Below are 22208 nucleotides of genomic sequence, written 5' to 3' on the forward strand. Positions count from 1 at the left end.
AAAAGTCAAGATTCTCCTTCTTAAACCTCCATGTAATGTTGCAAGCATCAAGTGTTTGAGAAGTTAATTTCAGCACATCCTAAAGTAAACACAAGGCAATTTTTCTATAACAAGCTTGTGTAATGTACACCAAACAAAATACGCATTTCTCAGACCTTTTTTATGATAAAAATAAAATAAAATAAACTTAATAGGAAAAGAGAGACATAAAGAAGAGGATAAGACATCATCCAAGGGGAAAGCAAAAGAAAAGAAAGAAAAAGAGAAATAAGTTCAAAAAAATTAAATAAATAAATAAATAACCAAAAGCAGGACAAGAAAATCGGGCTAGCAAAGCCATCCACCCCACTGAAAATCCAAGAAGCAGAATCTGTTCAAGCCACCAGTGGACTAGGCCCACAAAAAAGCTAGAAAAACAATTATCTTCCAAAGCTGGGTGCTGCTTCTGTAATATATTCTACTTTCCTTCTCTTCTCCCTTTCTAACCCTAAGTTCTGCATTTTCTTCAAGTTCTCATTTTCGCAATATATATATATATATATATATATATATATATATATATATATATATATATATCATGGGTCTCTGTTTCTCTCGTGAAACAACTCTCTCTCACATGAACACGACCATGGCTGTGTTAGCAGGAGGCAATGTTAAAGCACTTGGTGTAGATCAAAGGGAAATCCTTTTATCTGAGATTGGACAAGGAGGGGGAGACCCCTTGACTTTGAATACTCAAGAACAACATCTCTCAAAATAGGTGGGTTAAATTCACAAAGGAGGCAATTTCCTGGCTTGCCAATGTATCAACTTTTGTTCAGCTGGAAAAGGGCTCCAGAAGTGTGCGTAAGGGATACCTCCACTGATGGATGGTGATTGGGCGGACGAGTGTGGGGAAGTTTTTGGAGTTAGGCCCGAGGGGGAAATGTAAGAATTTTTCAGTGTTTATTCTTGGAGGCATAAAAGAAATTGGATGGCAAAGCTTTGCGAAGAAGTTCTGTGAATTGGCAAAGGATATTCGTCATGATTTTGAAAGGGCAGGCATTGCAAGCAATTCAGCTCCAAAATCATGGAATCAGGTGATGATGGAAGGAAAAGAAAGGCGAAGGCTGCTCAAGTAGTCTACAATCAGAAAATTTGTGCCTTCATTGCAGGAGTAATCTGCGATTGAAGGAATTGGGCATGCCATTACCAGATTACAGCACTGCTCGATCAGAGGCAAACGTCCATAAGGTGCAGGGATTTTGGGTTCCAGTGGTCACTACTAGTCTTGCAGAGGCGGCTAGGGTTGCAATAGAGGACAATGAGGTTACAAAGTCTGGGCTGGATCATCTGGTGCTCATCTTGGATTTGGGTGAGGTATGTGAGAAAGGTGGTGCTTCTTTTTCAACAAAGTTGGGCCACTTAATAGAACGGGCCCAATGTTTTAACAGAATGCTATGGGCCTTTCTTTGGATTCGAAAGAAGGCTCTTATAAACAGGCTTTCACAGATGGGCCTCGTATCTAAAAAGACCCAGTGCAATGATATGGGTTATCAGGCCCTTCCCCTGTACGACCCTGTTACTAAACAAGTCCACCATCCTGCCAAAACTCACAGAAGCCAGATACAGGAGAGATGGGTATTCAGCCAGATGCTAACAAAATCCAAAATCTCTCCCTAGTTCTCAAAGATAAGCACAGAATGGATCAACATTCAGAGCATTGTCAGGATGATTTTAGCTTGGTTTTGAAAACAGTTTGTGAAGAAAATGATGATAATAATACAAGTATCAGATTGGCTGCTGATTCTGGTTTTGCAGAGGGATTGGAGGCCAGTGTCTCCAGGATTAATAAAAAAAGAAGAAGCTGGATTAAGTAGGAAATCTGATGTTTCAGGATTTAATTCTGAAAAATCTAGGGGTCCTACGGTGTACACTCATCAGAAAGCTGCTATGATGGGTGTGGAAATGAGGAAACTAAATGAAGCAAAGAAAGAGCATTCTAGTGAGTAAGGAAAAAGATTATAAGGAGAGATTCTGAAGGAGAGTTGAGTATTGTGGAAGATACACTTGCTAAGATTAAGAATATAGAAAGTGATGGATTTAGCAAAGGAAAGGAAGCTAAGAAATGGGGAGATTTTTCAGATCATGGTCATGACATTAGTGTGTTTGACTGTGACTGAGGTTTGCTGTGGATGAGATTCAGGAACAATATGGATATGTTCCTAATCGCTGCGATGTTCTCACAGACCTATTATATGTACATCCTGCCCCATTGGAAGGATTGGAGGGAGTTCCTATTTTTGAGAAAAATGGGTTGGATAATGAACTGCAGTGCAAGGATGGAATTTTACCTACACCAGTGGAGGTCATTTCTAGGAAGGATCTAGAAGTCCAAGATATAATGGATAAACTGGATTTAAAAATGTGTGATGCTGGAGGTATTGAAGAGCACTTTGATGGGGGTAAGTACAAAGCAAAGAAGGGTTAGAGAGAGCTAGCAAATTTAATGTGCTCGGTGAATTACAATGGGAGGGATTGAAAAGGGGTTTTCTTGGTTAATTGTACTATTTATTTTATTTTTATTTTTATTTTTATTTTTTGTTTGTTTCTGTTTTGATTTTTTCAGGTGGACGTATTGTCCCCTTAAGTTGTAATTTCTCTTCCCAATCTAACATACCTTCCTTCATCATCCAATAAAAAATATATATACCAAAGCAATTGCAAAGGAATAGTGTGCCCATTAAAAACACAAGCATTCCTCTATACCAAATTCCCCAGAACACTCCATAGACTGGACACCAACGCTACTTTCTAGTATCCTTACACCACCCAATGCCTCTTAAAAAAAGTCAATAAAAAGGTCTCCAAGCAGCTCGGATACATCCAACATTCACCAAATAAGCCTAACAACTTATTCCATAAGCTCCAAGCCAGAGAACAATGCGTGAAGAGATGAGAAAGTGATTCATCACTATCACATGCACACAAGGATATAGAGCCTTGAGACTTGAGAGGCCTCCTAATCTGCAGCCAACTGTTGATTTTAAAATCTACAAGGACAGGTAGCAAAAGAAAATCCTTGACCTTGGACAGAACCTTAGCTTTCTAAATGCGATTAAGAGTAGGAAAAATAGTAGATAAAAGAATCAATCGGAAGTGGAAAGATTTACAAGAAAATGCCCCAAATTTGTAACCATCCAAAATATAGATCCCTGAATCCCTTCTGGAAGAAGGCTGGAAAGACCCCAATAAACTGAGAACCGAAGACAGCTCACCAGCCTCAATTTCAAAAGGAGAATTTCTCATCAAGACCAAGAAAGAAGAAACAGACTCGATATGAATAGTAGTAAGACAAAAAAACAGAAGAAAAAACAACATAAAAAAGGTTACTCCCTTAACCATAAATCCTAGCAAAATGGAACCCAAGAACCATCTCCCACTTTGAACTTGACAGACTAAAAAAGGATGAAATTTTTTAATTGAGTTCCATAGAGCTTCGATGTCATAACTCTAAATGCCAATATTAGCAGCTCACACATTCTCCTGGAAATCAAATTTACTTTCGATAATCCAATGCCAAAGAGACTTGGCTTCCCAGTGGGGAAACCCATAACCACTTCCTCAGAAAAGCAATGTTATCAGAACATTCGTCCACCACTATGTGAAAATCGAAATTAATTCACATTTTTGTTTTTTACAATATCAGAAGTACAAATCAGATGCCTGCCATCAAGCCCCCACACCTCACACAAAATATGTTTATAGATCTATTAATAGAACCAGAAAAAGAGGGCTATTTTTTGGATAACATGAAAAGAGGGATGTTAACCCACAAATTTACCTAAAAATTATTAGGTTACAGACCAACAATGTTTGTCAAGCCTTAACATTCTCACACACGTGCACTCTGGTTGCACATGGAGATGTAAATTATTTTGCATGAGTGACCTTTTTTGTAAATCATTATATTCCTATACAATTTCTATTCTATTCCTACCTTATTCCATTCAGTGAACCAACCATAACCTAAACATTAAACCTAAAAAATATTTTTTTATGTAGAAATTAGCAATAAGGTTACAAAACTTATTACATTAATCATACAAAAAAATTTAATGAAATTAATCTAGTGTCAACCATAGAATAATTCTCTTTACTGCTAATGGCAGTAAAAGAGACTCCAGGGAGTTCCTGGATTTGGAAAGACCATTCTTCAAGCTAAAGTCTGGCTTATTCCCATATTAAATACGAATTGGAAATAACAAAACCAGGCCTTAGTCCCACTAAGTGGGGTTGGCTATATGAATCCTTTTCCGCCAATTTATGCGATCATGGACCATTTCTTTTGATAGATTCAAAGATATTAAATCCTTACTCACTATCTCCTCCCAAGTTATTTTAGGTTTACCCCTACCCTTTCTACTGCCCCCCACAGTAACTAAGTCACTCTTCCTCACAGGTGCACTATTAAGCCTACATTGCAAGTGTCCATACCATCTAAGTCGTCCTTCCCTTATCTTATCTTCTATAGGAGCTACACCTAACTTACCACGAATATGTTCATTCCTTAATTTATCTTTCAATGTTATACCACTCATCCATCTAAGCATTCTCATCTCGGCAACTTTTACTTTTTGGATATTATGTTTCTTCGTCGCCCAACATTTCGATCCATATAGCATAGCTGGTCTTATAGCTGTCCTATAAAACTTCCCTTTCAATTTTAAGGCTATTCTACAATCACATAGAACACTTGAAGAACTTCTCCATTTTACCCAACCTGCTTTAACTCTATGCATTACATCATCTTCAATTTCTCCTTCAGCTTGCATAATAGATCCAAGGTATCGAAATCTATAAGTGCTATTTATTTCTTCATCATCAAGTTTAACTTTGTCTCCAATATTCCTCCTATCATTACTAAAATTACATTTCATATATTTTGTTTTATTTCTACTTATCTTAAAGCCTCTAGATTCCAAAGCTTCTCTCCATAATTCTAACTCAGCCTCTACTCCATCCCTAATTTCGTCAATTAATACAATATCATCTGCAAACAACATACGCCATGGAACCTCCTTTTGAATACTCTTAGTCAATTGGTCCATCACTAAAGCAAAAAGATAAGGACTCAAAGCAGATCCTTGATGTACACCTATGGTAATTGGAAATTCTCTAGTTTCTCCATCTATAGTCTTTACACTAGTCATTACTCCATCGTACATATCCTTAATGACATCGGTATACCTACAACATACACCCTTTTTTTCTAAAACCCACCATAGAACTTCCCTAGGTATCCTATCATATGCTTTCTCAAGGTCAATAAATATCATATGCAAGTCCCTCTTCTTTTCTCTAAACTTTTCCATTAATCTTCTTAAAAGATAAATAGCTTCTGTGGTAGATCTCCCAGGCATAAAACCAAATTGATTTTCTGAGATCTTCGTTTCTAACCTTAATCTTTGTTCAACTACTCTTTCCCATAGTTTCATCGTATGACTCATAAGTTTAATTCCACAATAGTTATTACAATTTTGAATATCTCCTTTATTTTTGTATATAGGTATTAAAGTACTTTTCCTCCATTCATCTGGCATTTTCTTAGTTTTTACAATTGTATTAAATAAATTAGTTAACCATATAATTCCGAATACGAATTGGAAATGAGAAAGGTATTTACCTGTTATTTGATAATTGGCACAGTTATTGTCCTCTCTTCAAGCACTATGGACCTCAATTTTCTATTAATCTGGGAATTCAAGCTAATTCAAAACTGGATCTATGATTAACAAAAACTCCGGGACATGGTCAAGAAGATTATCAACTAAAGTAAATGATATCAAGGGGTGACTTAATTTTATTCCAAATCCTGATCAGGAAGATAAAGTAAGCTGGGATCTATCAAACAAGCGATATTTTACTTTTCAGTCTTTATAGGGACGTATAAGAGAGAAGAAAAATGCTGTTTTCTGGACTAAAATTGTCTGGACCAAATATAGTATTCTGAAGCATGCAGCTGTAGCATGGTTAGCAGAGTAGAACAGACTAAATACTATGGTTAAAGTAGTAACTAGGGGAAGAAGCTCTGATCCAAGTTGTAAAATCTGTGGAAGCCCTTCTGAGACAAGAAATCATTTATTTTTTGAGTGCACTGTGATGATGCAGGTATATCAAAAAATTAATAACCAACTGAAGTTACAAGGAGCATTGATGAACTGGGATGAAAATTTAGCAAGGCTAGCTGCCATGGAAAATTCAAAGAAAGCTATTGCCTGTAAGATGGTGCGGACTGCTGCAGTTTATCATTCTTCGATAACCAGGAATTCCTTAATTTTCAAAGGTACAGAAATTTATCCTAATATGTTAACTGGTAAAGCTGTGGAGGATGTGAAGATTGCATGTATAGGGCACAAAGGTTTTGATTTTACAATAGAAAACAACATAAATGCAACTTGAGACCAAAGAGTAATCTAATAAAGCTGATACAAAGAATAACAATAAAATCTAAAACTGGAGGAATTCAAAACCTTCTATTGTAACTTTCAAAGGAGAGATTTACAGTAGAAAACAAAATAAATACAACTTGAGACCAAAGAGCAATCTAATAAAGCTGATACAAAGAATAACAATAAACTCTAAAACTGGAGGAAATCAAAATTTTCTATTGTAACTTTCAAAGGAGAGAGGACAGCAATGGCAAGCACCTCTGAACACCAGTCCCCCAAATCTGTTAGCCGAAACCAATCTTCTTGGTTAACCTAAATCAGCATCGCCCTCCTTCACAACAGGGAGCAAGGCTAGCACCTCCAAACACCTTTCTCCCAAAACTTCTAGCCAAAGCCATTTTTCTATGTTAACCTAGACCTGTAACCGATCAAGACCTCCTTAGTTTTTTATCATATTTCCATCAGTTAGATCTGGCGCTCCCCTGTACAGACCCTTGCAGCATCTGTGGCAAATCATTCTTGGCTTTATAGTTTTCTCAAAACCTGCAGCAAGCCAGTAAGAAACGAACCTTACCTTGCTCAACGAACAGATCTTCCTGTCAAACAATGTTGTCCTTCCGTATCAGAATCTCTCACCCACACACAGGAAGCCATCCTAAGTCATCATGGTGCAATCGACTTCCTTCTATGGAGTACAAAGTACCTAGCACTGACCACAGGGGCACAGGCGAAGTTTGAGTTAATGCCAGAGTTCATGTGGGGAGGTCATTCGCTGTCAAGGTGGAGCGCAAAACCTTCTGCGCTAATCGTCTCAACCCCTTGACTGTCAGGATATCGAAATTCTCTGGAAGACGCCTCTCTTACATTCTTCTAAAGATTGAGGAGTTCTCATCGATCATTAAGGTCCTGGGGGTGATCTGCAAGGGTTCATGAGAAGCCGAAGAGATCACTCGAGGAGGTCTTAATCTCAGCAAAAGGAAAGGGGGGAGGGGGGGGAAGGATCTTTTGAGCTGCAACATAACAAGAACTACAGATGGATAAGGGGATAATAGGTGAAAGACGTCAAGAACTACGTATACCAGAAGGTAATAACAGTGAAGGGTGGAGAAAATTCTTCAAATCTATTCTGAAGCTTACGACTGAACCTACTGAGGGAGCTGCATTCCGGTGCACAGAATATAGCTCTTTGAACCTCATCGGTCATGAGTCACATCTAAAGATGTGGAGTCAGGAACAGCATTTATCGGAAAAACTGACCTTCGTGACATCGTCAAAACAGCACCAGAGAAGGGGAGGAGATTTACTGAGAGAGGTGATTCCCGTGATTTCTGGGGCAAAAAGACAGCTTCCTTTCCTAGTTCGAACTTTAATTCTAATTTTGGGCATGGGAAGGAAATGTTCAGGAGCAGGTACAGCCGATCACCCAAAACTATGGCGAAATGAGTTGTTAAACAAAATATGGGGACTGGGCCCACTACTACTAAAAAGGAATCTCAGACTCCCACTGGATTTAAGGTAGGGGGCCCACTAACTCTTAGCCCAGCGAGAAACAATGTGTCGGAATAGAATTGACGCTTCATCTCCTTCAGTCGCTGCAGACAAGGAAGGAGATGACCAACTAAACAGTTTCCTGAAGAACCATCCACATAATGAAAAGGTCAACTTGACAGAGTTCCCAACTTCATGTGGGGATTGGGATTCCAAAGAGAAAGAGGCAGTGAAGGATCTTATGGTAGACAGCAACCAACCAGAAGAGGTTGTACACTACAGTAAGGGATTTGAGGGTGGTGTTGCCGCAAGCTTTCTCCTTCCATCCATGCGTGAGGTAGCAAAAGAAGTAGGAGATGACGAAGTTCAGGAAAAGTTATCAAATTCAGAGGATGATCTGAGCAGTTTCGGTGACTTTGAAAATGGTTTGTTAGCCGAACAGCTGCGGACTGCTTTAGATATGGAAGGAGAGTGTGATTGGGACCAATTCTCAGAGAGAACTTTTTCTACTGAAGATGACGAGCAACCAAAGATAAGTTTATTGCCTTCACAAGACACTAAGCATCTAGGAGATGAGACTTCATTTTTCTTCTGACACTGAGCAAGAGGGTGTTAATACTATAAAGCACAAGCTAGACCAGAGCAGGCGTTGACTGAAAAGGGCCCTTTGCCCCCTACTCCTGAGCATACTCTTGAAAAGGTGGACCTAGTTGAAAATCTTCACAATGCTAGGAGGGGTATTAATGAAGAGGTAGTTATTCCTTCACGCTATCAAAATTCATCCAAATCAAGAAAAGATAACCTTCCCCTTCCCTCTCAGTCCTCTCTTTCTTTTGATGTTGTTTGCCACAAGGAAGGTCTCGCTAGGGGCAACGCCTCTGCTTTTCAGTCTAGGGGGTAGTGAGAGAGACTGCAAAGATCCAAACAAACTACTATATGACCTGGGTTTGAAACTTGTGAGTCCTGGTCGTTTTGAGGTTAGATTGGGTTTGAGTCCTAAAACTTATGAAAGGAGGAAGAAGAAAGTTCAAAAAGAACTAAAAAATCTGATTTCTTCTATCAATTATTGAGGGTGGAAAGGGAACAGGGAGAGGGAGAGGGGGTGAATGAGTTTAATTATGAAATTTGTAAGTTGGCACGTTAGGGTTCTGGGGGATGTTAGGAAGAGAAGCAAGGTTAGGGAGGTTTTGCTTAGGAGTTCTCCTCACATTGTTTGATTCAGGAGACTAAGCCTTAATCGGTCGATGGGAAGGTCGCTAGGGGGATTTGGGAATGGCGCAATAAGGACTGGGTCTTTTTAACCTCTCGTGGATCGGCGAGGGGCATTCTAGTGGTGTGGGATACCCATACCATATCCATAGTGGACAGCCTCACAGGTTTCTTTTCTCTTTTTGTCTTGTTAGAGGTGAGGGATCAAGGCCAACGGTGGGTTTCTTCAGTCTATGGTCCTTCTGGGCCTTCTCTAAGGAGCTCCTTTTGGGACAAGCCATATTTTGTCTCAGGTTTTTGTTCCCCTTAGTGGATAGAGGGGGGCGATTTTAATGCAGTGAGATTTCCTAGGGAAAAGAAGGGGGAAAGTAGGGTTACTCCAACAATGCATAATTTTGATCTATTTATTAGAGAGATTGGGTTGAGGGGTATTCCTTTGAGTAACGCAAACTTTACTTGGTTGGTGAGCAGGGCAAGGGCTATGGCTAGTAGACTTGATAGGTTCCATTTCTCCAATGAGTGGGAGGATGAGTTCCCTAATCTTTCACAAGTCACTCTTCCTAGAGCCACTTCTAACCATTTTCCTATTCTGTTGGAATCTAGGAAGGTGTCTTGGGGCCCTACCCCCTTTAGATTTGAAAATATGTGGATGGATGACGAAACATTTTAATCTATGGTGAAGGAGTCTTCGAGTGATGAGGGCTGGGAAGGTTTCGGATTCATGAGGAAACTGAAGAGGCTGAAGAAAAATTGAAAAGGTGGATAGGGAGTTGTTCGGGGACATTAGGCTTAAAAGGACCCGTATTTTAGGTGAGCTAGCTAAGCTAGATGGTAGGGAAGAAGCTTTTAATCTTTTGAGGGAGGAGGAGCTGAAAAGAATATCCCTAAAGAAAGAGTTGGAAAATGTGATTTTTAAGGAAATGGGATGTTGGAGGCAAAAGACAAGGCGTAAATGGGTAAGAGAGGGCAATTGCAACACTAGACTTTTTCATAGGTTAGCAAGAAGGAATTTGATGAGAAATTCTATTACGGAGTCAGAGTTGGTTGTGGGGCAAATTATCTCGGATAATAATAGGATAGCTTCGGAGATCACTGTTTCTTATTGTAATCAGTTTTCTAAGAAAGACGATTATAGAACGATGGTGGAAGACCTAGAGTGGGACCCTTTGTCTAGTGATAAGCTAGCTTGGTTAGAGAGACCTTTCAAGGAAGAGGAAGAAAGATCTACCGTCTTTGCAATAATAGGGATAAAGATCCAGGGCTGGATGGCTTTAATTTGCCTTTTATTAAAGATTGCTGGGCAGTGGTTAAGGATCACTTGATGAAGGTCTTTAATGAATTTCATTGTAACAGAATTTTATGCAAGAGTATTAACTCTACCTTCATAACTTTGGTGCCTAAGAAAAGCAGGTCTATCAAGATTTCCAATTATAGACCTATAAGTTTAGTATCCAATGTTTATAAAATAATCACTTAAGTACTAGCGACAAGGTTGACTGTGGTTCTTGATAAGACTATTACTAAGGCCCAAAGCGCTTTCATGGGGGGGATACAATAGTGGGCACAATTTTGATCGCAAATGAAGTGGTTGAGGATACTAGTAGAAGGAAGAAGAAGAGATTAATATTTAAGTTGGATTTTGAGAAAGCCTATGATAGGGTGAGTTGGAATTTGTTGGACAAGATTTTTATGAAGAAGGGTTTTGGTGAGAGATGGCAGAGATGGATGAAAGGTTGCATGTCTGATGTGTTTTATTCGGTGTTAGTAAACGAGGAACCTAAATCTTGGTTTAGAACTAAGAGAGGGATTAGACAAGGAGACCCTCTTTCTCATTTTTTGTTCGTCCTCGTGGATGATGCCTTAAGTAGGATGGTTGATAGATCTATGGCTAGAGGTTTAGTGAAAGGCTTGCAAGTGGGGAGGGCGGAGGTCATGGTTCTGCATCTTCAGTTTGCTAACGATACTATCTTCTTCTTAGAGGATCATAGGTCATCTATTTAGAATATCTGGGAATTCTTCATATTTTTGAAAGGGTTTCAGGGCCTAAAATCAATTTTGGGAAGAGCCATATTGCGACTATTAATTTTTTGGAGGAGCAAGGTAGGGTGTTAGCCTCGGAGGGTAGGTTGTGTTGCTTTGGATTGGTCGTTATCTTATATAGAAGTGCCTTTTGGGGGGAGGGGGTAATCCTAGATACACTAGCTTTTGGGACCTTGTTATCAAGAGAGTGGCTAATTAGATGGTTGGAAGGATGCGCTTTTTTCTTTAGGAGGTACGATTACTCTCATTCAAGCTTGTCTTTCTAGTATCCCGCTATATTTTTTGTCTATTTTCAAAATATCTACGGGTGTGGCTAGTAGGATTGAGAGAATCATGAGAGATTTCCTTTGGTTAGGGGTGGGAGATGTTAGGGATCATTTGATGAGTTGGGGGGTGGTCTATAGGCCTAAACAAGAAGGCGGATTGGGTCTTGATGGTGTCTAAAAACATGACTCACTTGGCCAAGTGGCTTTGGCGGTTTCCTTTAAAGGTCTCTTCATTGTGGCTTAAAGTTATAAAAAGCAAATTTCGACTTGATGGGAATGGGTGGGATGCCAATTCAGGACTTGGATGTTCTTCAGAGAGTCCTTGGAAAGCCATTTCTCATATGTATTCCCTCTTTACTCCCCATACTAAATTTATACTAGGTAGGGGGTATAATATTCACTTTTGGAAAGAACTATGATCGGGGAATGTTGTTTTGTCCACCTCTTTTCCTCGCCTATTTCGATTAAGCTTAGAACAAGATGGATCTAAGGGTGGTCCTTTTACTTCTTGGTATTTTCATTTTAGGAGACCATTGAATGATAGGGAGATGGAGGACTTATCCTCCTTGTTAGTCTTGCTGAATAATTGTCAAGTCTCTTTGGAAGCTGACAGTCGTTCTTGGTCCTTGGAAGGAGATGCTTTAATCTCTCCTTCTTGTGCGTTCTATTCTAGTAATAAAATTCTTTCGTTATCAAAAAAGCTTTCAAAGGCTGATTTGCCTAGTCCAATTTGATTAACATATGAGCTTAATTCTTCCTAAAAAAGGTGGATTATTAATCATATGAGCTCAATTTGCTTGAAGTATATGGAATATGCTTTTTGACATTATGGAAGAAAGCTGGGTTTGTCCTCCCTCAGTGGAAATTTCTTACTAATATCCTTTGCTCACTTTGGTAGAAGAAAGGATAGGGCAATTTTATGGAAGCGTGGCTTTTTCTCAGTATAATGGGGCATATGAATGGAACATAATACTCAGATATTTTCTGGGAAAAAATTGAACCAGATGCTGGTTTGGGAAAAAATTAAGTACTTGGCCTCTCCGTGGTGTGTCAGTTATGGATTTTTTAAAGAGACGAGCTTTCAGGAGTTTCAAAGAGATTGGAGGAACACATTGACCTAATAATCTCTTTTTATCTTGGGTACTTATAATGCTTTGTTTTCTCTTGGAGTGTCTCAGTTTGTCTCAGGAGAAATCTCATTCTCACTCTTGTAAATTCTTTTTTCTATTAATGATATCTTCTTTTATCATTTGTACCTCACTATTTCAAGAACTGCCATATTGCCATGTTTGTATTTCATATTCAGCTCTATACGTTGAGACATTCTGCTATTATACAGCACAATGACACTAAGCAATCCACATTGTGTTCGCAAGCAAACAAGGGGCAAACCTACAATAAATCCAGATGCAATAGTCAATAGTGTGCTAAGCCATTGACTAAGCATCTGCAGCACAACTGCCTAGTTTCATAATAATCTCATGACATCAAGAAGATAATAATGATATGATTTGAACATGAACAGGGTTACTAAATCATAGAACGGTTAACATATTCTCCAAGAGGACCTAAAATATCATACACAAATCACATGATATTAATTAGTCCACTAGAAAGCAAAGGTAGAAAGTAAGCAAAATGAGCAGTTGTGTAAAATAAATAAAACCAACCATAATAACTACACGAAAGAGCTTCTTCCTGATTCACTCACCCACAACTTCTGGAAACTACTAAAGATCTGCTTTGCATGTCTCCAGAAAAACATTAATCGCTTATACCACTTGCTGAAAAAATGGAAAATTGCTGCTTTAAAAGATTTCTTGGCCAATATAGGGAAAGCAGTCCGCAGCTCCTCTTTATCAATTTTAACAACTGCTTCATCAACTGCTGACTTAGAGCTTTTGCCACTGATAGAGCTCTCTGCTTGGGACTCAAGAACTTCATTATCAGTTTTCCACAATTTAAATACCAATTTGCCCCTCCTGGCACCTGAACCAATCCAATTCAACCAAAACTTTGCAGCCAAGAATGTCAATTCATCACCATCTGCATTTCGAACTTCAAAATTTTCAGCCAGACTACCCTTTTCAGGAATATCTATCACATTAGATCCAGATTCATTCTGTGACCAAAGACCAGCACTTGTTATCTACAGCAAAAGACAAAATTAGGCACATTACTCACAGTTTAGTTCCCACGAGAACTTCTGAATTTCCAACAAAATGCACATCAATTCCGAAGATAAATCACCCAGGTTCTTAAAAGGAAAGCACAAATATGATCATATTTCAGATCGCCTATCATGAATCATGATAATCTAAGCAACTTCTAAGTTAGCCGAAGCATCCTGCACAGAAGAACACCAAAATAAATCTAAAACTGATAGAATACAACCAAAACTATCCAGATACATGCAAGATCATCACAGATTCATAATATAACTATTAAATGCTAACAAATCAATCAAAGGAATTTCAGCACTAAGATTGACCATGATCCAACGTAAAATAAATCTGAAATTTGGGGCAAGAAGCCACCCAAAGAAGGTAAATGCTAACACAAAAAACCATTTTGTTGCAACCACATTCATTTTGAAGTAGCCTATATTCAATAAATTGACCCACAATGCACAATCAGAGTCTGGCTTCAACTTCAACCTGCTCACAAGAAGAAAAGGAAGGGAAACAGAGAACAAAGCACTAAAACGGTAAACTACAGTACACTCAACCCTTATCACATTTTTGTCCTAAATCAAAGATCAGCCGATAAATAAAGTATATGATGCAGTAGCCAGACCTGACATGAATGAAAGCATGGGAGAATATAACCCCTAAGACCAAAAGTATACCAAGGCATCCAATCAAATTAGTACAGGGCCACAGAATTCTTGAAAGATGAAACCCCAAGCATAGCCGTCTTGAGATCACAAAGGAACCATTTCCATCCAATTATTAACAAAAGGGTTACACTCAACTACAAAGTGCAAACAGGTTGTATATGTTGCAACCCTGAAAAGATATAACTTGATTATGAGAATTTGGATTAGAGTTAAAAAACAGAAGAGAAGAGAAAAGTTTGGTCTGGCTCTGGAGAGAATAATTCTCACAAATCATCCAATGATCTTATATATGAAATACTCATGACAAAACTGTCCCTACAAACGATAAGATAATAATATCCTAAACCATATGCTGCCACCACTCCAACATTCCCTACTAACACGGGGTGTATAAATATCACCCAATCCCACCTTGGTAAGCAGGTCTAAGCAAGCCCTTTTGTGACGATATCTCCTGACTGGTCACAGCTTACCCTGTAGCTACAACCTTCATTGTCTCAACATTTCTCACAAAATGAAAGTCGACCTCAATATGTTAGATCCTCTCATGGAACATAGAATAACTTACAAGACAGAAACTGATTATACAAAACACATTCATCAATTTTCATCATCAGAAAACCTTCCTATAACATAAGAGATCTCAACAACAATAATTCGTTAACTGTTTGAGCCATAGCTTGGTATTGTGCTTCAGAACATGCTACAGTAGTTTGTTTCTTGCTTCTCCAAGTAACAAGATTACTACCTAACAAGGTACAATACCTGCTAGTCGAACTCCTATCTTCAACCAAACTAGCCAAGCCTACACCCAAAGCATCACATAATACCAAAGCTGCAATTAAACTTGTGCATTGGCCCTATATTGGAGAGCTCATGAACTAAAGAATTCTAAAAACAACACCTCAGTCAGTGTGGTCACTTGGGAGCCTCCACAAACTGACTAAAAGTCCCAGTATCAAAAGATAAGTCAAGCCTAGTCACAATCACACATTAGTTTTCCAAACTTGCATACAGATGCTTTTGTTCAAAATCCCCATCGGTAAGTCAAAAGTATACCTACATTGCCACATACTAAAACCTTCTTCAAATCCTAATATCCTCAATACCAAGGAAGTAGTGAAGTGTCCCTTGATCCTCAATTTTGAACTGCTCATGCAGCCAATGCTTATATCCGTAAGATCACCACGTGTAAGGATGATATCATCAACAAAGCACCACACGTCTCACTTCACTAAACAAAGAACACAGTAACTAACATAACAATGTATGAAACCAAAATACCACTACATTGAATTTGTAAAACCAGACCCTAGGGACTGCTTTAGACTGTAAATGGCCTTGTGCAACATCCAAAGCTTGCCTTTCTACCCAAAGCAACATACCCACTGGCTTTCAAATTCAACTACTTACCAGATGAGTAACAAATCCGCTAGCAAATGAGGGTCCTACAAGATAACTTGACCTAATGCAAAGGAACCACACTTATAGAGTTATGTAACCAGCTAGCAAGTTAGCAGAAATAAAGCTAAAATTACAACACCAACAAAAAGATTATATACCTTAATTTGAATAAGTTGCGCTTCTGTTGTTTCAACACCAGACAGCTCACTTGAACATCCAGGCTTCACATTAAAAAAAGAAAGGATCAATTTTTAACAGAAATTTCACAAAATGTGAGCAAAATATAAATAAAAAATAGATAATGGAACCAAAAAAAAAAAGGAAATTGGAATACCAAATCAAAAAAAAAAAAGAGTAAAAAGTTGCAAAGACCATAAATTAAGAACATTTGTGCATCAAACAATTAAGCTAAATAAACCTCACTAAGCATATGGAGGGCCACAGTCAAGCATGCAACCCTTACTCTAATCTTACAATCACAAAAGGAAAAGGGAAAAAGTTTTCCACTGAGAAACTTAGAATAGTTTTTAACCTTTCATACATGATTTTTATGATTTTTTTCTTAAGTGCTCTCTAGGATTGTGGAATTGCCTGCTTTAATGACTTCTTTGCAACTATGGCGAGAATGCATGAAGGAAAAGCAAAAGCACATATAAAAACTCTTTTAGGAATTCATTGTCTCAAAAATAAAAGGTAATTACATCATAAGTCTCTTAAGTTTAACTGAATTGCACTTCACTACCTAAAATTTCAATTGTAGTACTTTGTAAGACTATGATCCTGAAAGTTTCAATTTCAATTTTGAAGACATCCCTAAACAAGGATTTAAACTTGCTTGAATATGAAATGAATTAAATTCTCACAATTTTGTGGTGAAACATTATTCTTGCTACATTTGGTGTGCTTGGTTAGACAGGAATGCAAACTTTTTAGGGTGTTGGTACGTCTCATCATTTCGTTTGGAGCATAGTAGTCTTTCTTGGGTTGCTACGGTGCTCTGCTAATGGCTATTTAGAAGGCTTCTCTACAAGAGTTGTAGAGAGAATGTAGTTCTCTGATTCATTAGAGTTGCATTGTAGTTTCCTTTCTTCTTCTTTTTTTGCATTTGTTGGTTTGACTGACTTATGTTGGAGGATACCCTGTTCATGTGCGATCTTGCCCTTCTTTTGTCGTATTTCTTTCCCTATTGTCTCTCTACTAAAGTTCTTTGTTTATCAAAATAAATAAATAAATAAATAAACTGTTATATTTTAAACTTCAAGGGAGTTTGAAATGCAATTCAGTGAAACTTCAAGGACTTGTGATTAATTTACAGAAAAATCAAACTACTTTTAGCAGAAGAATAACCGCCGCCGCCGCCACACCCTTAACGGGCCTAACCAAAGAATCTCAACCATATAAACATATGACTGCTACCAGGCAGTGCATAGCTTCTAAAAGCAGCCATGAATTATTGTCTGTTCATCACCCCAGCTGATGACCAAGCTGCGCGCAGCTCTTCAGATTTTATGAATACAATACTCCTTTGTTTTAGTTACAGAAATAAAAAACAAATTGAAATTTCCAAAACAGTTTGTGATGAGCAAGCTGCACGCATCTCATCAGATTTTATGAATACAATACTCCTATATTTTTATTATACAAATAAAAAATAAATTGAAATATCAAAAACAGTTTGCGCAGAACTTTGAACTTGAAGGAACGCCCCAAAAGAAGCTCAACAGGAAAACTCGGAGAGTACTGCGGATACAGAATACCTGTTGAACGTAATTGGCGTGCATGACAACGAGAATACAGAACAAAGTGATAGCTATGAAGAGATAGATATACTCGAGAGAAGCTCGGACTCTCGGCGTCAGCATCTGCGAAAACCGTTCCTGCACGCGAATGAAGGTCTGCTCCGGATCCATCACTCTCCCACTCTAGGGTTTTCTTTTCATACCCCGAAAGAACCAAGGAAAATTCAATGAGACATCACCCTCCTCCCTCTCTTTCTCTCTCTCTCTCTCTCTCATTCAGGTTAATTCAGCATGAATTCTCCCTCTCCCCCTCTTTCTCCGTATTATTTTGGAAAATCATTTGCGCTGAGGTTCCGAAATGGAATCAGGGATTTTCTGCAACTAGCCCGGCGTGAATTTTCAAAGGGTCAAAGCTCCTGAAACAAGAAATCGTCGAAGTGAAGGACCTGTCTGCATCGAATTTTAGCCGTGCCAATCTTTTATCACGAAGTAACTTTAATAAAAAAAGATTTTATAGGTTTCGTCACATAAGTGACTTCTTCTCTCTAATTTTTCTGAAAATAATTAATTATTATCCAATTCTTCAAAATATTTTAATCCATGTTAAATTAGAGGTGAAAATTCTTGTCATTGCTCCTAATATAAAATTTTATTTTCATGAAAAATCTAATACCAAAAAAGATTGCTCTTACAACTTAAAATGGTGGTATGCAATGCAATGCAATGTGTAACAGTATTTTCTAATATTTTTTTATAATAATAAAAAAAATTGAAACATTTAATTTTGAATTGCACTAAAGGAAAAACTTTCAAGGCAAAAGTCCAACATTTAATAAATGTAATTTAGTGTGGTCTTGACTAAGATGGTATTTTCTGTAAATTGTCAATTCTAGTGTTTATGGGAGTATTAGATTTAAGAAGTTGCTGGGTGACTTTTAAATGTAAACTCTCTTAGTAAAAAGTAGTATTTTGAAAATTATGTTAGATCAGTCAATCAAACTGATTAAGCTGGGACCTCACTCTCATTCGGTTTGACTTTTATCAAAGTTTGGAGAAGTTAATAACTTAGTCAAAAACGGAAAAACCAAATGAACCAATCAACCAAGCAAACTAAAAATGACCAGATTCTTGAGAATTCATCTTTTTTTATTTTTTTATAGCGAAAGTTTGGAGAGAGAGAGAGAGAGAGATTAAAACAAATAAGTTGTCACATGGCAATCTCTAAAATTGCAATGTCTACAATTAAGATGAGAGAGAGAGAGAGAGAGAAAGAGAGCTGCAGCAAATAATCCTACCATCACATAGCAATCTACAAATTGCAAAGTCTGCAACTAAATTTAGATAGAGAGTTGTGGCTTGAAATAAGTAAAGAATAGAAGGGGAAGAAAATGGAATATTAGCGAGTCTCTATTGATAAAAACTAAAAATTAAATAAATAATATCATAAATATATTTATATTATTATAATAATAGAGTTGTTGGGAGTTGACACTATAAGAAATGTTTATTTATATTATTATAATAATAAAGTTGATTTGGGCGTTATCGATTTTAGTTGTTGGGACTTGAATTTAGAATGAAAATTATACTTAAGATAAAAATAAAATAAATAAGCAATATATAAAAATATATATTATAACAACAAGCCTTCTCCTGAACTTCAACAAATTTATGTATGATAAATGATTTTTAACTTTTAAGACTTAGCATAAGAAAACTACTAGATTTCCCTATTTCCTGAAAAAAAAAAAATAAAAAAAAAAGGTTAAGCTCTATTGTCGGATGCATTTGTTGTGGCAATCAAAGAGCTAATATTTGTTTCGCTACCAAATAAGTTCATCTACGCGCTTTATTTTCTTAGCCATCTTCATACACATGTTTCTTGAAGCCTACAACTCATCTTTACTACTAATCAAAGCTTCTTTCAACATCCTTGTTTCTTCTTTTGTTGTTGATAAATGTGCAATGATGGGGATCAATATGTCATACCCCTTTCTTTTGCTGATTTGGTGACACATGGACGACCTCTCGATGTTCATTCCTTTGCTAACATGGTGGCACATGAACGACCTCCAGATGTCCACTATTGTTTATATCTGTTTTCCAGGAACATATAAGGTTAATTGAAGATCTTACTTGAAGACCATCTAACTATTTGGATGGAAGACTAGAAAACTTCGTTATTATTATGTTGACTTTATAAATTTTCTTGGATATGTTATTGCAAGACCCATGTAAAGTATTGAAGTAAAGTCCAACTTAAGACCCATGTGGGCCCCACATAGTCTTGTGGGCCCCACAAGACTTTATGGGTACCACACAAATTGGTTGTTCGAAGACTACTTGGGGACCTTCGGTGCATGAAAACCCAATTCATATGTCAAAGCAAGTTTGAGTCTAAGATTCATGTGGGCCCCACACGATTTTTGCCTTCCTTTTGGAATGTGTTTAAATTTCAAATTTGAATTGTAATAATGCAAGACAACTAAGCTTGACTTGTGTGCTTATGAGTTGGAGTTCTTTGTTTTTAGTGAGTATTAATTGTGTTAGGTTAATAGTTGTTGAAAGTTGTTGTTGAAAGTTATTAAGAGTTGTTGTTGAAAGTTGTTGAGTGTTTAATGCTTTGTCTCCCAGGCTATGCCTATAAATAGCATTCTTATTGTAAGAATAAGACATGAAGTTGAAGTTAAATATAGAAGAAACATTTCTTTACTTGAACTTCTAAAGTTTGTCCCTGTCCTTGTGAGTGAGTAGTGTGAGGATGTGGCGTTCTCTCCGGAGATCAAGTGTTGAAAGACCACTAAACTACCCAACAACTCTATCAACCCCTCCTCCATCTAATACTCTCACGGCCCTCATCAACACCACACAGCCAACAACTTCATACACCCACACGACGATCATCATCTACACTTCATTGCTACATTTATCTTATGATTCAAAGCTTGTACGAAGGACCTACAGTGTGACCTAACTACTTGTGGAACAACGTCAAGTCATCCAAATCAATCCCTTGGTAACTTCAGTACTTGTGTTTGAATCCTTTGCTATATATTTTGAACCTTTGCTAGTAGATTAAACTCACATCTTTGAATAACCCATTTGATCCACAGATTGCAATATTGGTACTTGTTAGTTAAAATCAATTGTATGAATATTAGTTTACTAACATAAAACTTTTATTCTTGAATCTTTGAAATAACAATTTTTCAGCATATAACTTGATTCCTTTGTGAAAGAACCAATTGGGACTTAATTGCTGGACAAGTCATACACCTTTTCAAAATCCTTGAACATGTGAAATAAAACATGATTTATTGTGTTTATGTTCAAATAATTAAATTACTAAATTAAAGTGTTTAAGTCTATGTGCTTGTGTGAGGGTTGAATCATAGGACATAGGTCGACCATTCCTGGTATCAGAGCCTAGTTCGAATTAGGTGAACCCTCTAAGTCCCAACATCTTCATTTTCCATCTACCAAATTGATGTGCAATTTTCACTATCCAAGCCTTCCCGTCTTCAAAAACGTTAAACACAAAAGTTGTGAAAAATTTTCTTAGCTTTCTTTTGACACCAAGATCACCTTATTTGTAGGATTCATGTTGAGAGAGAACCACTTATGACTCCTAGAGAAAGACCTTCCCTCCCCCTACAAAGGCGTGTGAGTTGCCAAGATGGCATTGCTAGGATACCCCTACGTCATGAGCCATATGCCCAACATTGGGATGATGAGGACTATGATGTTGATGACCTAAGGGACCATCGTGATCCTTACGAGGATGTAATGAAGCAAGTAAAGATAGAAATGTAAGACATAAATAAATTGCCTCAAATAAAATTATGATTATATTTATTTAAGTAATATGAAAGGTTTTTAAATATAATAATGTTATAATAATATTGGTTTCCCAAATATGAAGAGTCTATTTACAATAATGATTTCTAATGACTTCTCAGAATTTGAGGAGTCATAATTATGATAAGTTACGAATATTAATTAATCACTTGATAGAAGTTATTAGTATATAAAGGTGGTTGGGGTTGGTCCTATCTCATCCTGAGATGCTTGTGCTACTTTTCCATCAAATTAAGAAAAGCACAAGGAAACGTAAGGTTGTAAGATAGAAACACATGCCAAGGATATTCATTAGGAAGCATGGATCAAGTCCAAGGATACTCACTAGGAAGCATGGATCAAGGTCTGAGTTTCTTATTTGTTATATAAAATTATGAGTTTCAAATATCCAATGATTAAATCATGTTTATATTAAACTTACATGTGGTATCAGAGCTTAGGTTTTAGAAACTCATGATTTTTTATTATGATTAAAGGTTCATGTTTCATTAAATTTTAGTTTATGGTTAATAAAATTTCACAATACAACACGTCTACAAATTTATTTTATGTGCACTGTGTTTAATTGTTCTACATGATACTTCTTAAAAAAAAAATTATGATGGCTCAGAATGTCTGATATGATAGCAAATATATATATGTTAATGCATGCTAATATAAGTCTATATAAGTATTTTGACAACATGTTTACGTTACTCACAATATTTTAACATTTTAATGTTATAAAGTGTTTTTGATTTTAATCACCAAAGTGATTAAATCATTAAGTAAAGTACTCATATGTTTGATGTTAGAATGATATTAAATTATTATAAGATATCAAGAATCACCCAAAGGTTGATTAATTGTTTTTATAATATAAGCATAATGTTTTGATAATATTATTATTATTATTTTATCTATTTTTCCAAAGATAATAAATACTTATAATGAG

At 37.0% G+C, this 22208-nt stretch overlaps 1 protein-coding gene across 2 annotated transcripts in view; it reads right to left on the minus strand.

Annotated features, from left to right (window-relative positions):
* The window catches only part of LOC131164195 (membralin-like protein At1g60995), a 64241-nt gene extending 46292 nt beyond the window's left edge, over positions 1-17949 (minus strand). Inside the window, exons 1-3 of one of the 2 annotated variants that reach the window (XM_058121206.1) lie at positions 17435-17949; positions 15836-15898; positions 13146-13583 (exon numbers count right to left, since the gene is read on the minus strand). In XM_058121206.1, coding sequence (XP_057977189.1) covers positions 13146-13583; positions 15836-15898; positions 17435-17587 — 654 coding nt within the window. In that variant the 5' untranslated portion in view covers positions 17588-17949. The remainder of the gene's footprint in view (positions 1-13145; positions 13584-15835; positions 15899-17434) is intronic. The other variant, XM_058121207.1, reaches the window with a different exon arrangement.
* Between the last annotated feature and the right edge of the window lie 4259 nt (positions 17950-22208).

The sequence above is a fragment of the Malania oleifera genome, chromosome 9 (assembly GCF_029873635.1).
Source record: "Malania oleifera isolate guangnan ecotype guangnan chromosome 9, ASM2987363v1, whole genome shotgun sequence".
NCBI lineage: Eukaryota > Viridiplantae > Streptophyta > Magnoliopsida > Santalales > Ximeniaceae > Malania > Malania oleifera.